At 40.1% G+C, this 18,543-nt stretch overlaps 1 protein-coding gene across 1 annotated transcript in view; it reads left to right on the top strand.

The window, feature by feature from the left end:
* The window catches only part of col9a1c (collagen, type IX, alpha 1c), an 88,969-nt gene that overhangs the window by 40,697 nt on the left and 29,729 nt on the right, over positions 1–18,543 (top strand). Inside the window, exons 12-21 of the mRNA XM_078397564.1 lie at positions 494–517; positions 1,148–1,201; positions 6,376–6,429; positions 7,086–7,127; positions 8,032–8,088; positions 9,837–9,890; positions 12,098–12,151; positions 13,224–13,277; positions 14,683–14,736; positions 16,855–16,908. Coding sequence (XP_078253690.1) covers positions 494–517; positions 1,148–1,201; positions 6,376–6,429; positions 7,086–7,127; positions 8,032–8,088; positions 9,837–9,890; positions 12,098–12,151; positions 13,224–13,277; positions 14,683–14,736; positions 16,855–16,908 — 501 coding nt within the window. The remainder of the gene's footprint in view (positions 1–493; positions 518–1,147; positions 1,202–6,375; positions 6,430–7,085; positions 7,128–8,031; positions 8,089–9,836; positions 9,891–12,097; positions 12,152–13,223; positions 13,278–14,682; positions 14,737–16,854; positions 16,909–18,543) is intronic.

The following is an 18,543-nucleotide window of genomic DNA, read 5'->3' as shown; positions in this document are numbered from 1 at the left end:
CTTGCAGACTGCTCTGCTCACGCTTTATGGTAGTGCCAGTGAGACTGGCTTTACCTCGCACTGAACATTATTCCCTTATCATGTATCTATACACTGTAAATGGCTCAATTTAAATCAGGTACAGTCCCCTCACTGGAAAGCACGCAACAAAAAGCTTTTCACTGCATGTCACAATAACCTGAACTGAACTAAAGTGTTCTGAATCCAAATGTATCGTAGGGCTGCAGGAATAGTACGGTCATCAAGCACAAGGAATAAGGCAGGTTGAACATGATCCTCTCCATTATTTTGCTTGCTGTCTTGCATCTCATGCTGGAAAACCCATGTCCAAGGGATAGAAGGAGCCAAGAGTCTGGCAAAACATTGAGCGCTCTTGCATGACCGACTACAGTTCAAATATTTCTGATAATTCAATTGATATTAGGATGTAAAATACAATCAATCATTCACATAATACATTTTAATAAAGGTTTTTCTTTTTGTATTTCTGCAGGGGGTGTCAAAAAGTGGAAATCCAGTAAGTAAACAAATCCATTTTGTTTGTTTGACTCATTTCAGGACCGTTGAGTAAATTGAGGGTTTTCTTAAAGTTAGAGACTCAATATATAACTTGCTTAATATTTGGCATAGATACAGTAGACAGTCAGATTCCTTTTCCCAGGGTGGAAATGAGCAACACTTGAGGGCATAGCTATATGGGGAGAGGTGAAAAGTTTAATAGAGATGTGTGGGGCAACACAGAGAGTGGTGGGGGCTTGGAATACAATGCCAGTGATGGTGGTGGAGGCAAATACGATAGTGACGTTTAAGAAACTTTTAGATAGGCACATGGAAGTATAAGAAATAGAGGGATATGGATCATGTACAGGCAGATGAGATCAGTTTAACTTGCCATCATGTTCGGCACAAACATCGTGGGCCAAAGGGCCCATTGTTGTGTCGTACTGTTCTATGTTCTGTGTCTGTTTATTTATTTCCATCATTCTCAGAATTGTACGTAGCATTGTACAGGTTGTTAATTGAATCTCAGTTCTTTTATACATTTAACTAAATTAAAATTTGTGTTAAGTTATGTTGAACACGTAAGTGGGATCATTAATCTTAACATTTCACCATTCTCATTATCTGCTGCCATCTAATTTTTCAGGGACCACCTGGTGAAAATGGTCTTGATGGTGAACCTGGACTTCGAGGACCACCTGTAAGTTGTTGACCCCAGTGCAATAACAATTAGATCTTTTGATAGTGATGTTATGAGGTTTAAAAAATCTGAAAGAGAAATGGGCTTCTCATGTCCAGTTTATCAGGTCATTACCCCTGTTGCTTCAAAGTAGGTGTATTAATGATGGAGGCAGGCACGATAACTGCAAGATGCAGACAATTTAACTGGAATGTTTTTACCATGAAAACTAAATTTGCTGAAGTTTTGGACAAGCTCAAACCCATGATCAAAAGTAAAATGAGACCGAGCAAAACAAAACCCAAGGTGTGGATTTGGGACCATGTATAAATCATGGAGCGCAAGATCTTGGAGATAGCACTTGCATGGGTGATTACAAAGAGGGTCGCTAACCTACACCACACCACAGCACTTTCCCACCAAATCATCATTGTAGCACAGCTGCCTTATTCATTGTCTGGTTAATACTGCTGTTAGATCCTACTCTTACTGGGTCAGCCTGTCTTGCAACTAGGCAGCTGTAGCTTTCCTTGCACGTGGATATTGTATTACTACTGTGGTCTTCTAATTGAGCTCATGCTGAAAATAGTCAAATAAGTGTTAACTACTTTGATCATAATTAAGAGTAATCCATCTTATTCATAGAACCATAGAGTCATAAAGTCATACAGCATGGAAACAGGCCCTTCGGCCCAACTTGCCCACACCAAACAACATATCCCATCTACACTAGTCCCACCTGCCTGCATTTGGCCCATATCCCCCAGGACCTGTCCTATCCATGTGCCTGTCTAAATGTTTCTTAAACGTTGCAATAGTACCTGCCTCAACTACCTCCTCTGGCAGCTTGTTCCATACACCCACCACCCTTGGTGTGAAAATGTTACCCCTCAGGTTCCTAGTAAATCTTTCCCCCCTCACCTTAAACTTATTCATATTGGATCAAGAGCAGGAAAAGGCCAGTTAATGTTTTGACCATATTCCGCCTTTCTGTTATATAATAATTAACCCACATATTAATTTTGTTTACCTATCTTGGTTCCACACCATTAATATCCTCACTTTTTTAAAAAGAAAACTATTAGGTGTAGTTTGGAAATTAACAGCTGATCTATTCTCAAACTTTGACGGTGAGAGAATTTAGATTTACATTCATTCTTCTATGAAGAACTGTCATCACTGTACAACTTGGGTTTACTTTGAAGTTAAGGTCTCCTTGATCTGTGTTTCCCTGACTACTTAAATCAGTTCCTTATTATTTTATATTTACATGTTTACAGACCAAATGTTTCAGAGGTTTCCAAATACTGTAACTGAATCCAGTATAATTCTGAGTATTTAAAATGATTGCTACTCCAACACCAACATACCCTCCTTGAGTTTCGATGACCAGAAAGAAATATTGTTTAGCAAAAAATCACTCTACGTGACCATCACAAAACTGCTGCAGGACGTTTGTCCCTTTGTATCCCTCCATCTAGAGCTTTTGTCAATATGAATTCGTCATAGAGTCGTAGAGTCTTAGAGTTATGCAGTGTGGAAACAGGCCCTTCTGCCCAACTCGCCCACACCAGCCAACAATGTCCCAGCTACACTAGTCCTGCTTCCCTGCGCTTATAGAAACATAGAAAACATAGAAAAGAGGTGCAGGAGGGGGCCATTTGGCCCTTCGAGCCAGCACCGCCATTCATTGTGATCATGGCTGATCATCTACAATCAGTAACCTGTGCCTGCCTTCTCCCCATATCCCTTGATTCCGCAAGCCCCTAGAGCTCTATCTAACTCCATATCCCTCCAAACCCATCCCATCCATGTACCTGTCCAACTGTTTCTTAAATAATGGGATAATCCCAGTCTCAACTACCTCCTCTGACAGCTTGTTCCATGCACCCACCACCTTTTGTGTGAAAAAGTTACCCCTTGGATTCCTATTAAATCTTTTCCCCTTCATTTGTTTGTGAACATTTGAGAATACAGCCACAAATCTATAGATCCTGGAAGCTTGAGTGCAGAACAGATTTCATCCCTGGTTGGTAATATAAAGTGAACTTTAGAGTAATTTTAGCACGCTGTACACCATCTTAAAAAATGATTTAATTCAAGGGTTAATAGTTCAGCCAAAAGGTATGTTGTAATTCAAGATGAGGGAAAATAAGGTGAAGGGGACTAGGACAAATGTTGTAAATAGTGATTAGGACTGTTATTTGCTATGTTGAGTAAACAGTCATATGTAGTTAAAAAGCCTGTGTTTTTAAAATATGTCGTAGCTTCTATGGGCTGGATTTTGCCACAGAAATAACGGTGAGCGCTTAACAGGCTCAGGATTCAAATAGACAGAAGCATCCCATCTCCATACATGTTATTAAATGCAACAAAACCAGAAGCTGCTGCTGATTCTCTTCCCCTCCAAGGTCTGTTACTGCAGTATCTAAACAGAATACTTAGCACTTATACACTTGAAGGGTTTGAGCTTGTGAAATGTACCCACGAGATCACCACTAAACCGGCTAGAGAAAGATAGCACTGATTTAAGATGAAATATTAAGTATATCTTAATTGCGACCAGACAATCACTAAAATTATTGTTTACAAATATGGAACCTCATTTTTAAGAGATGAATTAGCACTGAAGATTAGATGGACACTTATAAATGCAAGACATTAAAGGATAAGGTCCTAATGCAGGCAAATAGGATTAGAATGGATGGGCAAAAACAATTGGCATGGCATGGTGAGTCGAATGGTATGTTTTCATGTGGTATGACTCTATTTAATAAAATCAAAAATTCAAGCATTTATTTTTATTTTTTCTATTTATTTTATCTCCTTTTTTTAATATTATTTTTTTCTATTTAGGTTTCTCTACATGATTTCACATTGAACTAATTCTAAACATGTGTAGGAAAATAACTGCAGATGCTGGTACAAATCAAAGGTATCACAAGGTGCTGGAGTAACTCAGCGGTTCAGGCAGCATCTCAGGACAGAAGGAATGGGTGACGTTCTCGGGTCAAAACCCTTGTTCAGACTGATGTCAGGGGAGGGGGCGAGACAAAGAAAGGATGTAGATGGAGACAGGAAGACAGTGAAGACAGAAGCTCCTCTGTCCCTCTCTTTCCCCTCCCCCTTCCCAGTTCTCCAGCATCTTGTGATACCTAATTCTAAACATCATTTCTTTGTTAATCTCTTGTATGCATTCTTCCTTACTGATTGGTTAAAGGGATATTTGGGATGGCCATACACATGTGTGTGAATGCAGGGTCACAGACTTTTCTCCGATATTGTGTTCCTCAGGCAGGCCAGACTGAAGATCAGCCCTTCGCAGTTTCCCAATGAAGTCTGCTGAACTAGTTACAGGCTGTGATTAATTTATTATTGGAGAGGAACAATAAGGGAAATGCCTTTATTTGTAATTTAGTTGCGTTAATGTCAAGTTTTAAACTATTTTCTGGTGTTATTGGTAGTTTTTAACGATAGCTAAATGTATGTTTAATTTTGCAATGTTTGTGTATGCGACATTCAGAAACTAGCTTTTTGACAGTTAAATCAAATTAAAAAATGCCATTTGCTATTGTTTGAACGCATATCTTCCAATCAATTCAAAGTTGGCTTCCTTGAGGAACATCTTGATGGAGGACTAACTCAGAGTTTAGCAGATAGGTAAGTGGCAAACAGTCAGTGAGCCACTCAGATGAATTCTGGACTAATGAGTGTGGGAACATCAACTTGAGAATATGCATTTTTGGTGGATAATTGAGTCTGAGCCAGGCACATAGATGGAATCATGAAGGAGTGCCAACATCTCTACTTTCTGGGAAGTTTAAATAAATTTGGTATTTCTCTGAATACTCTAACAAACTTCTACAGATGTACTGTAGAAAGTATCGTGACTGGTTGAATCATGGCCTGGTATGGCAGTTCTAATTATTCAGGGGAGTCGTGGTCTCAACCCTTGTCCATCACGGGCACTGGCCACTCCTAGAGGCCTGTGCCCGTGCTTCAGACCACTGCTTCAAGAAGGTGGCATCTATGTTCAAGGATCTGGGCCATCACCCCCTTTTCACTCCTACCATTGGACTGCAGTTGCAGAAGCATGGTCCCACGTCACCAGGTTCAGGAACAGCTACTTTCCTTTGACCATCAACTTCTTGAACCAATTTGTTCATCCCAAATCCTGCCTCAACAATAGAATACTATGGACCACCTTTGCCACTGCCAAAGGCTTATTTGTTCTTTCGAATTATGTTTTTGCACTGCACTAATGTCTCCTTTTTTTTGCACGGTCTTCTTTTAGACATTTTATGTGGAATGTCTAAAATTTATGTATAATTTGCCTTTGTGTATTTATGTGTTTGTGATGCTGCTGTAGGCAACATTTTTCACCTTACTTGTACCTACCATACTTGTTCATTCAACAATAAACTCAACTTGACCTAACTTGGATGTACCTCTCGAGAAAAAGAATGTGACGTTTCGGGTCAGGTCCCTTCTTCAGACCCGAAACATCACCCATCCTTTTTCTCGAGAGACGCTGCCTGACCCATTGAGTTACTCCATCACTTTATGTCTATCTTTGGTATAAACCAACATCTGCAGTTTCTCGTTTCTACATCCTGACCTGGCTGTGTAGGTCGCAGCTCAGTTCATACTTCTCAGATAGCAATTTATGTTTTTAAGACCCACTTCAGACCTGGAACATACAATCCAATGAAATATTGTGAAAATGCTACACTGGCAGAAATTTTGATGAAGCACCTAGGGTTTATCACTGTTGAATCGCCAATACTTGCTACTTAATCTGCAAAAATGGTTTTATCAGGTCTGGGTCATTCTGCCATTTTGTGTGACACTTTGAGTAAATTGTGCACCATGAACTCAATTATTTTTGAGGTCACAAAAGATGCATTATAAGCTGTGGTACTTTTATTTTCTTTCATCCAAAGCTCTCCATGATATTATTGAGTTTATAAAGTTTTTTGTTTGCTTTCTAACTTGATTCTTACATTCCTCCATTAAATACTTTGGTTTGACCTCCAGAGCAATGCCTTTTCAGTTTAATATGATTTTACAAACGTTTTCCCCGGTGTGGGACGAATAAAGGAATATATTGTTTGCAGGCTTTGGCAAACTTTATCTTCTTATATCTTACAAAGCCACAGGAGATTTTCAGCTTTGTGTTTAATTTTGAATATCAGGGTCAACCTGGAACAAAAGGAGAATCTGGCTCGCCTGGACCTCTGGGACCTATTGTAAGTTCGCCATTATCCTTTCCACCTCTCTTTTTCACTATTAGAGATTCACTACCACTCTTTAGTCAGAGGGTGACGTGTCTATGGAATTCTTTGCCACATGAGGCTGTAGTGGCCAAGTCAGTGGATATTTTTCAGACAGAGATAGATAGATTCAGGTGTCAGACATTATGGGGAGAAGGGAGGAGAATGGGGTTAGGAGGGAGAGACAAATCAGCCATGATTGAATGGTGGAGTAGACGATGGGCCAAATGGCCTAATTCTACTCCTATTCCTTATGACCTTATTTCCGTTGGTTATGGATTGCTCTACATATTTGCTCCTCATTGTGTGCAAGTTCTACTCAGGAGAAATACAAGTTAATATCCGAAATACAAGGTCATATCCTAAATACAAGGTCATATCCTCAATTTAAATTGCTCAGACTTTATTTGAAGATCCATTCCAACTATTTGATCTCTCGCGAATAAATCATGATCTCCACTATTAGGATCATGCATTATGTCCTCTTGCAATCAATATTCTTGGTCAAATCTGAAGCAAAAATAGAATTGCACAAAATAATGTAACCATTAGAAAAGACTTTGTGTCACGTTTTGGATTCATATATTTTGCACAACACGAATAGCTAAACACTGCTTCTCTCCATTGCCAAGGGCCCACCAGGTGCAGCAGGAGATGGAGGTGGTGAAGTAAGTGCACAAAATATTTCAAAGTTAGTTCTCTATACAGAATTTTGTAATTCGTCCAACAACAAACCTAAAGATGGATTTGGAACTGTGTCTGGCTATTCAGTCGTGAGTAAAGGAATGAAGAGGTTAACCTATCATGAGTGTTTGTCGGCACTGGGCCTGGATTCGCTGGAGTTTAGAAGAATGAGGGGGGACCTCATTGAAACATGCAGAATAGTGAAAGGCTTGGATAGAGTGAATGTGGAGAGGATGTGCCCACTAGTGGGAGAGTCTAGGACTAGAGGTCATAGCCTCAGAATTTAAGCTTTCTTTTAGGAAGGAGATGAGGAGAAATTTCTTTAGTCAGAGAGTGGTGAATCTGTGGAATTCTTTGCCACAGAAGGCTGTGGAGGCCAAGTCAGTGGATATTATTAAGGCAGAGAAAGATAGATTCTGGATTTGTATAGGAATCAAGAGGTTATGGGGAGAAAGCAAGAGAATGGGGTTAGGAGGGAGAAATAGATCAGCTATGATTGAACGACAGAGTAGACTTGATGGGCCGAATTGCCTAATTCTACTCCTGTCACTTATGACCTAATGACCTATAGAGTAGAGTGGGGGACTGAGCGCACATTCTTGAGGTAATTTTTTGTAAACCATCATCTGCAGTTCATTGTGTCTACGTTATTTCTTTGGTTAGTTCTCAAATTTGAAACATCCCATTTGTCAGTAGGATCACGGAACACTGTGTTCTTGAACCACTTTATTGATCATCTGCAAAGGGAACAAGATTAGAGGGAGCCCATTGGCATAGCAACCAGAACTCCCAAAAGTGGGAGGAAAATAATTTACAAGAATATATATTTTTTATTTGAATGCTTGCTCTTATATTTTGAGCAATTTAACTAAGAGTCTTCGTTCTGTTTCTCAGTGTACAGTATCCTGTCCCACAGGGCCTCCTGGACCCCCTGGGCTACCCGGATTTAAGGTAAAAAACAATCAATCATTTATATTGTGCTACTCCAAATATTATTGAGGACTGAATCTTGCAACATAAGATATCCTGGTTATGAAACCTTTTGATGTCCATTAGCGATTTATCCTATCAATTCCGCAACATTGTATGATCTGAGGAAAGGCTATGCTTATTTGGTAGTTAGCTGGAGAGGCGCTTTGGGCAGGAGAGAGAAAGACCCCTTTACTCTTTCAATTGTGCAATGAAATCATTGACAGTAGTAGGATAAACCATGAGTTTAGGTTCTGGATTGGATTGGATTGAAAACCCAACCTGCTTGCACACAGATGAGGATACTGCCATCTGCATCAAGCTGCCATGTAAAGTAGAGTGACATTACAGTTGCGTTGATAGATTTTAATTTTGCTTTGTCGCAGTTTAGTTTAGAAATTCAGCGTGGAAACAGTTTAGAGATACAGCATGGCCCTTCAGGCCACCAAGTCTGCGCTGACCAGTGATCACCCGTACACTAGGTCTATCCGACACACGAGACACAATTTGCAGAAGCCAATTAACCTACAAACCTGCACGTCTTTGGAATGTAGGAGGAAACCGGAGCACCCGGAGAAAAACCATGCAGTCACAGGGAGAATGTACAGAGTCCGTACAGATAGCACCCGTAATCAGGATTGAACCCGGGTCTCTGGTGCCGAAAGGCAGCAGCTCTACCGCTGCTCCACTGATGTCAATGGTATCACAGTCCACACTGTTGTTTGAGGGCTCGTCCCTGGTTTTACTATCTGCACGTTTAGGTTAAAGCTTATTATTGTCACTTACAGTGAAAGCATTGTTTTGTGTGCTATCCAAACAGATCAAATATACAATCAGTTCATACTCAAGTACAATAATTAGAACAAAGATCCTTCTCTGGTAAGAGCACACAATGTGTTGCCACACTCCAGTGCAATCTTGAGTGTGGCAATGCATTGTGTGCTCTTACCAGAGAAGGATCTACTACCATCTACTACCATCTGAAAAAAATCATTATGTTCTTTTAAATCTATTTCCTGCCTATAATATTCTGCACACTCTATCGTCCCCTTTGCTCTATTTATTGTACTTGAGTATGAACTGATTGTATATTTGATCTGTTTGGATAGCAACAAAACAATGTCTCTGCATGCACCAGCACCACTGTGATTAATTATTCCTTGGTTCCATAGAGTCATGGAATCACACAGAACAGAAACAGGTCCTTTGCGCCACCAAGCACCTTCTCGCTTTATTTAAAAATAATCCCATTTTATTCTCCCTGCATTCCTATCAATTGTCTCCAGATTCTACCGTGCACCTAAACACTTGGACCAATTTACAGTGGTCAATTAACCAACCAACCCACATATTTTTGGGATGTGGGAAGAAACTGGAGCACCTGGAGGAAACCCATATGGAGACAGAGAGAATATGCTAATTCCACTCAGACACCAGGGGTCTGGACCAAACCCAGATTGTGGGAGCTTTGGGGTAACAGTTCTACCAGCTGTGCAACTGTGTCGTTCCAACTCCAATCTTCCAATCTTGCAACACTTCATAGTGACAGGGGCATGATTCTAATTCTCTCTTCTGAAGGGCTGTTTGGTTTCTACTCTCAAAAGGTCAAGTTGAAATGAAAATTGATCAAGTATTTCAGTTTTCCATGATGCTACATTTTACTTCCCTGCACATCTTACACAAGCCTGTTCAGTACTGATGGTTAAAATTAACCACTTTTTCTCTTTTAGGGCCATAAAGGCCAAAAAGGTGTTGCTGGAGCTGTGGGTAAGGAGGGTCTGAAGGTATGTGAACAGTTAAATTACTTGGTAATATAGTATATGTTTCGTTCTCATGGAATTGTTATACTACGGAAAGATGCCGTTCATCCAATTAAGTTTCTGCTGCCTCCTATTTCCACATCTTCATGCAACGTATATTTCCCCCAAATGCTTATCCAGTCCCCCTGTGAATGGTCTGTTTATCCACCACTTTTACAGTCAGTGAGTTCTGACCATGATCACTCCTTGCTTAGAAAATACTTTTCCTTGCATTTCTGCTTCTACCAAATGCTGCTCTCCTCTGGTCCTCAACTCGTCCCATAAAGGGAACTTGGAAACATCGGAACAAAGAGAAACAGGAGCAGGAGTAGCCCATTGGGGTTTTGATCCTGATTCGCCATTCATTATAATCATGACTGACTCTCAATCTCTATACTATATTGTTTTTCTCTCCAGTTAAGAGAGTTTGCATCTACAGCTCCTTTTTGAATATAATCAACAACTTGAGCTCTAATTGGAGAGTGGCAGCTACTCCACTGTGTAGTTTTGTTTAGTTTATTGTCATGTGTACCAATGTACAGTGAAAAAGCTTTTTTGTTGCGTGCTATCCAGTCAGTGGAAAGACTATACCAGATTACTATCAAGCCATCTACAGTGTACTGATACAGGATAAAGCGAATAACGTTTTGTGCAAGATAAAGTCCATTAAAGTAAAGATAGCCTGAGGGTCTCCACTGGGGTAGATGGTAAGTCAGGACCGGCCTCTCGTAAAAAAAGGAGGGAGAAAACTGGAAACTACAGACTGCTCAGTCTTATATTAAAAATGGGAAAAGTAAGGTCCCTGAGCATATGACAATTTAACACTCTTCATTTATTGAAGTGCTGGAATCTCTCATGAAAAAATGAGATAATGGGGCATTTGAAAACCACCCATTATTAGTCAACATGGATTTCTGAAAGAGAAAAAGTGTTAGCCTTTGGAGCTTTTTTTTTAGGATTCAATTGGCAAGGGAAAACCAGTGGATGTGGTGTACTTGCATTTTCAGAAAATAGTAGTGAATTCCACAGGTTTATGATTCTCACATCAGAAAACATCTTTGCTCAGTCTTGAATGTTTTGCCCTTAAACCTGTGAATCTGGCTTCCTTCCAGACAGCCCAGTTAGAAGAAGCATCCTCCTCAACATCAGCCTGCCTAACCCTGTCAGAATGTTGTTAGTTTTTATAAGATCATCTCTCTTCTAAACTCTAGTCACTAGAGCAAAGGCAATCCTGCCACCCAAGAGTCAGTCTGGTGAACTGCACTTATTTTATGGTAAGGGTATATCCTTTCCTAGAAATAGAGATCAAGCCCTGTAAAGCTGCAGAAGGTCTGAAGATGGGTTCCGACTTGAAACGTGACCTATTCCTTTTTCCAGTGATGCTGCCTGTCCCTCTGAGTTACTCCAGCATTTTGTGTCTACCTTTGATTTAAACCAGCATCTGCAGTTCTTTCCTACAGACTGTTTAAATAACCGACCTCCATTCTGCTATTTCTGCCAAAGTGGGTAACTTCATATTTATCCACATTGCACTGCATCTGCCAAATTTTTGACAAATCATTTATTATGTCTGTCACCTTGACACCTATTTGCACCCTCTTCATATTTTAATAAATCACCTATTTTGGTGCTATTAGCAACCTCTTTAATATATATTCACTCATTCATATCATTGAATAACTGAGGCCAAACCACAAATCTCTGCACTACCTCACTAGTTACCATCTGCACCCAGACAAAGTCCCATTTATTGCTTCTCTGTTTCCTTTCTGTCAACCAGTTTTCAATCCATGCCACTATATTATCCTCAATAGCCTACTCTAACCTTTTAGGTAATAATTTATCAAAGACTTACCGAAAATACAAGTACATCACATTCAGGTCTCTGGTGCTGCAAGGCAGAAGCTCTACCAGCTGTGCCACTGTGCTGCCCAAGTTATATCAGATTGGTCCAATACATCTTACTTTTAACAAATCCAAAGCACAGATTAGTGAACAAAACTGGAAGCTTGCAGATCTACGTGGCAGTGAATCTTGCCATAAAGCTGATTTCTGACAGATTTTTCGATCATCAGAGTGTGAAAATTCCCTGCTCAGCAATAAAGGCTTCCTCACTAATGGTACCTAGCATTGCAAAATTGGGATTTATTCTGCACTTGTCTTCATTCACTTCATTGTTTTCCAAAATGCAGGGGGATCGAGGTTCTCCTGGGCCACAAGGTATCAGAGGGATTCCTGGATCTGAGGTACATATGCAATTGCATCCAATTAAAGCAAAGTTTCTCTGATTACAGATTTTCTCACTATATTTCAATTTCTATTTATCCCCATAAAACACCTTCTGCAATGTTACAACACAGGTTTTAAAATATTCATCCTCATTGTGCTGAAACTACAGAAGAGTTAACTAGTTTACTTTAACTAGGTTAAAGTAAACCCTTAAAGTTCCACCCTTATACATCTTTTGCTTAGTTTAGTTTAGAGATACAGCATGGAAACAGGCCCTTTGGTTCACCGTGGCCACACCGACCAACAATCAGCCATACACCAATTCTAGGTTTATCACAGTTTTGCATCCTACACACTAGGGATAATTTACAGAAGCCAATTAACCTACAAATCTCATGGTTTAGGCATGAGGGAGGAAGCTAGATCATCTGGAGAAAACCCACGGATTCATAGGTAGAGCATACAAAATCCATACAGACCGCACCTCTAGTGAGGATCAAACTCAGGTCTCTGGTGCTGTAAAACAGCAAAACTCTACTGCTGTACCACTGTGCCACCCATTATTGAAAATGGCATAAACAGCAGCTGCTTATCGTTCATTTTTTAAATGTTAAATTGAACAAAGTAATTTTCTATCCATTTTAGTCCTGTAGTGCAAATAAAAGCTCTAAATTCCAATGCAAAGTTCAATATGTTATCCCTGCATACAGTATGATTATGTTTAAACAGTGGAATCGATAGGAGTTGGAGAGGGAAATGCTCCTAAATAATTTCTGCAAGAGAGTTCAGGCACAACTCTGCAAGTTCTTCACAGATTTATTTTTTCTGTGGTTTGTTCCCCATGTTCGTTTTCAATCTATTGTATCCGTCTCTCCCCAGTGTTCCTTCAAGGAATCTGTTCCAATTTTCCAACATCACGACCTCATGCGCCACACATCAATTTTGGATGCAGGCTGTCCTAGATATTAATATTATTAAGTTTCCAGAATTTAGGGTGGAGTCCCCATCACAATACTAACCCTAGAATCCCAACCTCTTTGTTTGTATCCTATGATTACTTTATTTTACTCTGGGATCTAATTCTTACAGGGTTCTCGTGGACCAAGAGGTTTTCCTGGCCTATCAGGAGATAAAGGGAGCAAAGTGAGTATTAATACCATATTACCAGCATATTAATATTATTTTCCAAGAGGTATAATGTTATAATTTAGTTATTTTATTATCAGTTAGACCTGCAAAGAATTCTTGTTCCTCTCATCATTACTGCAGTACACCGTTCAATATTTTTTAAACATACCAATATTTCACTTAATGCTGTCTGTGATATCGTTTCCAGCCAATTTCCTGCTCCTCTGCAAGTTCTGTGTTCCCACCAACACTGTTTTAACACTTTGTTCTCCTTCAATGCTTGCCCGCTCCATTCCTATAGCACGTTTGTCATTGTCACTGCTAATGGCCCGTGCAGACCAACTCGCTGTAGTAACTATAATGCTAACTATAGTTTATGTCAATTGTCCCAAAATGTATATTAGACCACCATCCCATTTCCTATTTTTCTGTTACATGTTCCTCTTTGATAGCATCATCTTGGAAGATTAAATTCAGATTAATGCACATGGCAATACACCCAATTCATTTTATTCCAAATACCCCTCCTGGTTTTTCACTCTGCCTGAATAAATAATAGCTATAACTGTATTTAAACTATATTTAAAATAATAAAGATGTGTTACTGACTGTGAACATCAGTGGCATTTGGCTGTAGACTATAGCAAAATTGGAAGTCTTTAAAAAGGAATTTCAGCTTGCACATTGCTAATTAGTAACTTTTGGAATCAAATCTAATTTGAATAAAGACTTCTTTTGTTTTTGCAAATCACCTTTTTTAAAACTGAGTGTTCTCAATATCTCAATTGAACAAAAAAGCACCCTTTTTTAACTTCATTGTGGTGTGTAAATGAGTTATCTTGTTTATCCATTTCAATGTGGTGGACACTGTGCTGTCTGCCTGACCTTGTGCAAATTAAGAGCAACATAGCACTAATAAAAACTTGCTTTGGATCCAATTTCTGGGGTTCCAAGGCAACAGATTAGCGGTCCCAAGATCAAAGGTATGTGTTGATATTGAATTATTTAGAGCTGATAATTGCCCCAAACTAATTTTTTAAAACGTAACTTTTTTTGTTTGCTCATTTACCACTATTTTAAAGTAAAATCATAGTCTGTTCAAGGATAATTTACCTTTGATTTGTAACCAGTATTATGCACCCTGCTGTTGGTTACCATCAGGATAAAGATTAGTGCACTGAACCGGTATTACGTTTGTAGCTTTCAAGTTTTAATACACTCTTTAACAAGTTTTTCCCTTGCAGCTTTATTTCTCCAACAATGACCTTTATGTTGCTCTTCACAACATAAAGAACACATAACATTGAAGTTATAAACCATTCCATGAGGAGAGGCTTCCAGCTATCATTGAAACTGTTTTATAAGCAGGAAATGTATGTCGAAAACTTATCAATATTTAAGTGTGTTCTATTTCTTCCAGGGACTTCCAGGATTTAATGGTTTGCATGGGCCTCCAGGTTCACTAGGGCCTACAGTAAGTTTCCAGTAATTTGACGGTAGTTAAGTTAAAAAGGCATGGACTTTCTGGGTAGGTTAGAGAATAGAACCAATAACCAACAGAAATGCTGATTCCCGTCCCTTGACTACTGACTGGGTGTCAGAATGTGGAAATAGATTGGAAAGCTTCTTTTCAACAGAGGCAGACATATTGGTCTTCTGAATCAAAAGATGCTTTGATTGATGGACTATTTGGCTCCATGAGGCTGTCACTTACCATTTATTGCTTTCAAGGTGAAATATTGATGCAGTTTAAACAGTTTGGTTAAAACCCTAAAGGGCCTGTCCCAGTTACGCGATTTTTAAGGTGACTGCTGGCGACTGTCAAAGTCGTAGCAGATCGCCAAAATTTTATTTTACCCTACGAGAGTTGTACAGGGCCCTAGTGAGACTGCACCTGGAGTACTGTGTGCAGTTTTGGTCTACAAATTTGAGGAAGGATATTCTTGCTATTGAGGGCATGCAGCATAGGTTTACTAGGTTAATTCCCGGAATGGCGGGACTGTCATATGTTGAAAGACTGGAGCGACTAGGCTTGTATACACTGGAATTTAGAAGGATGAGAGGGGATCTTATCGAAACGTATAAGATTATTAAGGGGTTGGACATGTTAGAGCCAGGAAACATATTCCCAATGTTGGGGGAGTCCAGAACCAGGGGCCACAGTTTAAGAATAAGGGGTAGGCCATTTAGAACTGAGATGAGGAAAAACTTTTTCAGTCAGAGAGTTGTGAATCTGTGGAATTCTCTGCCTCAGAAGGCAGTGGAGGCCAATTCTCTGAATGCATTCAAGAGAGAGCTAGATAGAGCTCTTAAGGAATAGCGGAGTCAGGGGGTATGGGGAGAAGGCAGGAACGGGGTATTGATTGAGAATGATCAGCCATGATCACATTGAATGGCGATGCTGGCTCGAAGGGCCGAATGGCCTCCTCCTGCACCTATTGTCTATTGTCTATTGACAATGACCACGACAATGCCGAGTCAGGTTGATACAAGTTACTTTTTTTGTGAAACTAGCACCTGGCTAAGTGATTACACTGTCTTCGGAAACATCGCAAAATTACCACGCTTACCTGACCGTCAAACTGTCGCCTCCAATCTACCTGTCAAATGTCCTGACAGTAAATAAATTGGTTAAACAAAACTATCTTCTGGTATCTTCAAATGCCTTTTCTTAATTTAATAGTACGTGCTTCTAAATGCATCTGCGACAACCTAGCAAACCTGGGGACAGCATGCGACAGCGCCTGCAATAAGCTACGATACCAAGCCAGCTGTCGCCGAGAGATTTCTATCTGGAATTTTTTTCCGTGACGCGTCGAGATCCGCTACGATTCATTGAAGACTCCTCACGATCATGCCCGCAACACCCCGGCGAACGTTCGGCGACAGCCTAGTCGCCGGCAGTCGCCTTAAAATTGCCTTAGTGGGACAGGCCCTTAAATCGATCAGTAGTCCAAACAGTCATGATTTGTAGCCATTGAGTAGACAGGATGAATGGCCTCTGCTTTGTTTGATTAGGAAATTCATCGGATTCACACCGGATGTATAAATCCATAAAACCTTGATATTGCATGTTCCAATTAAAACATGCACTCGGATGGGCATGTTGTAGTTTTCACCAGTCAGAGGGATTTTTAAGTAGTTTTCATTTTAAAGTAAATTGAGAGGATACTTCTTCTGACAGTGCTGAATTTGAATGTCAACATAGATTATTTGCTCAAATCCTAGAGTTGACGAAAAAGGCAAGAAAAAGAGTGTTAAACTCTGGAGTGATTTGACAAACAGATCTCAGAATATCTAAATTGGATTGCCTACAACCAGGGAGTCCAAACGCATATGATAATTATTTTGTTACTTTCCCTCCATTCACAAAGATGCAAATGCCCAGATAATATTTCAAAGGAGGAAATTAATACAGGGTTATAATCAGTGACAATTAAAATGCAGTAAAATAAATAGAGACAATATTCATATTTGACACTGTGTATCAAAATTGTTTTAAGAAATGCCAGTAATTCATAAATCAGTAATAGTCAGATGTGATTAATTGTATGTAATGAAAGAATACAACAATAACTCTTCTGCATTGCAGGGTCCTGAAGGTGCAAGAGGTGGAATTGGAGAACCAGGCATCAAGGGGGCCAAGGTAATTATTACTACTGCTTCATATTGCTTGCATTTAAGTTGTATTAATCTGTGTACATTTCCTTGATTATCAGAGGTTTTTTTTCAGAATGGTCAGTGCAAGTGACAATAAGCCAGTAATAAAATTTAAAATTGAAGTAATGGGTGAATTTTGAAAAAAAAACTCCCAGTTTTGATGTGCATTATTTTCAATTGTTTACAGATATTTAAAACAAGTCGGTACCTAGGATGAGGTTAGGACCACTCAGGGATAAGGAAAGAATTTTACTTGCAGTTAAAGAATGAAGGCAAGGTATACCAAACGAGCACTTTGCATTGGTATTCACCAAGGAGCAGGATTTTGTGAGATCAGTGTGGAGGTGTACTAATATGCTGGGGCATTTTGAAATCAAGAAACAGGTGGTGTTGGGTCTCTTGAAGACCATTAATGTAGATAGGTCCCCAGGACCCGATAGAATCTATCCCAGGTTATTAAGATAAGTAAGAGAGGAGACTGCTGGGACCTTGAGAATGTATCTTTCCTAGCCATAGGCAATGTCCCAGAGGACTGGAGAGTAGGCACTGTTGTTCCTTTGATTAAGAAGAAAAATTGAGATAATCCGGGAAATGGCAGGACTATCACATCCGTGGTAGGGAAACCATTGGAAATAATTCTTAGGTAAAAGATCTGTTCACATTTGGATGAGTATGGGCTAATTAGGGACAGTCAGCATGGCTTGGTGCAGGGCAAGTCATGTCTTACTAACGGTTGAGTTTCTGAGAAGGTGGTAAAGACGTTTGATGAGGGTAAGGCAGTGGATGTGTCTACATGGACTTGAGTAAGGCACTAGACCAAGTGGACCCGTTGGGCCCAAACCTCTCCTGCATTGGTGCAGCACCCTCTCCTCCCCCCCTCCCCCTCCTTCCCTCCCCCCTCCCTCCCTCCTCCCCCCTCTCTCCACCCTCCCTTCTCCCTCCCTCATCTCCCTTCCCCCTCCCTCCCTTTCCCCCTCCCTCCCTTCCCCCTACCCCCTCCCTCCCCTCCCCTTCCCACCCCTCCCCTCCCTCCCTAGGAGTTCGATTTAAATTTTAAAATGTGAATAATATTAAAAATATAACACCGATTTTTCAATGAAACTTCTTCCATTAGCACCAAAGGGACAATGGTGAGTAAGGTGGGCCTAAAATTGTCGCGCTATCGTGTACCATTTTGGCTGCAGCTCAGGAACAAACAAACAAACGAGAGTTTTAGTATATAGATTTGACAAGGTCTGTTAAGGTAGGCTGATTTTGGAGATTAAGATGTGTGGGATCCGTGATGACTTTGTTAATTTGGTGTAAGCCTGGTATTCTGGCTGGACACAGAATGTGTTAGGAGCGGGAATGCACTGGCAATGGTGGGTAGATACAATAGAGGTATTTTAAGAGGCTTTTATTTTGGCTCATGAATATACATGAAATGGGTATTTGGATCACGTGCAGGCAGAAAGGATTAGTTTAACTTGGCATCATGTTCAGCACAGATATCATGGGCTGATGGACCTGTTGCTGTGCTGTACTGTTCTACATACCGTGCGTCAGTGTGAGTCCTTGCAGCTGTCGGAGGATAATGTTATGGTCGATTTTTATTGCTCCCCATCATTCAGACTCCAGAGCA

This window comes from Rhinoraja longicauda, chromosome 4 (genome assembly GCF_053455715.1).
Source record: "Rhinoraja longicauda isolate Sanriku21f chromosome 4, sRhiLon1.1, whole genome shotgun sequence".
Classification (NCBI taxonomy): Eukaryota; Metazoa; Chordata; class Chondrichthyes; order Rajiformes; family Arhynchobatidae; genus Rhinoraja; species Rhinoraja longicauda.
Note: the sequence above shows the minus strand (reverse complement) of the source record. Positions and strands in the feature narration are given on the sequence as shown.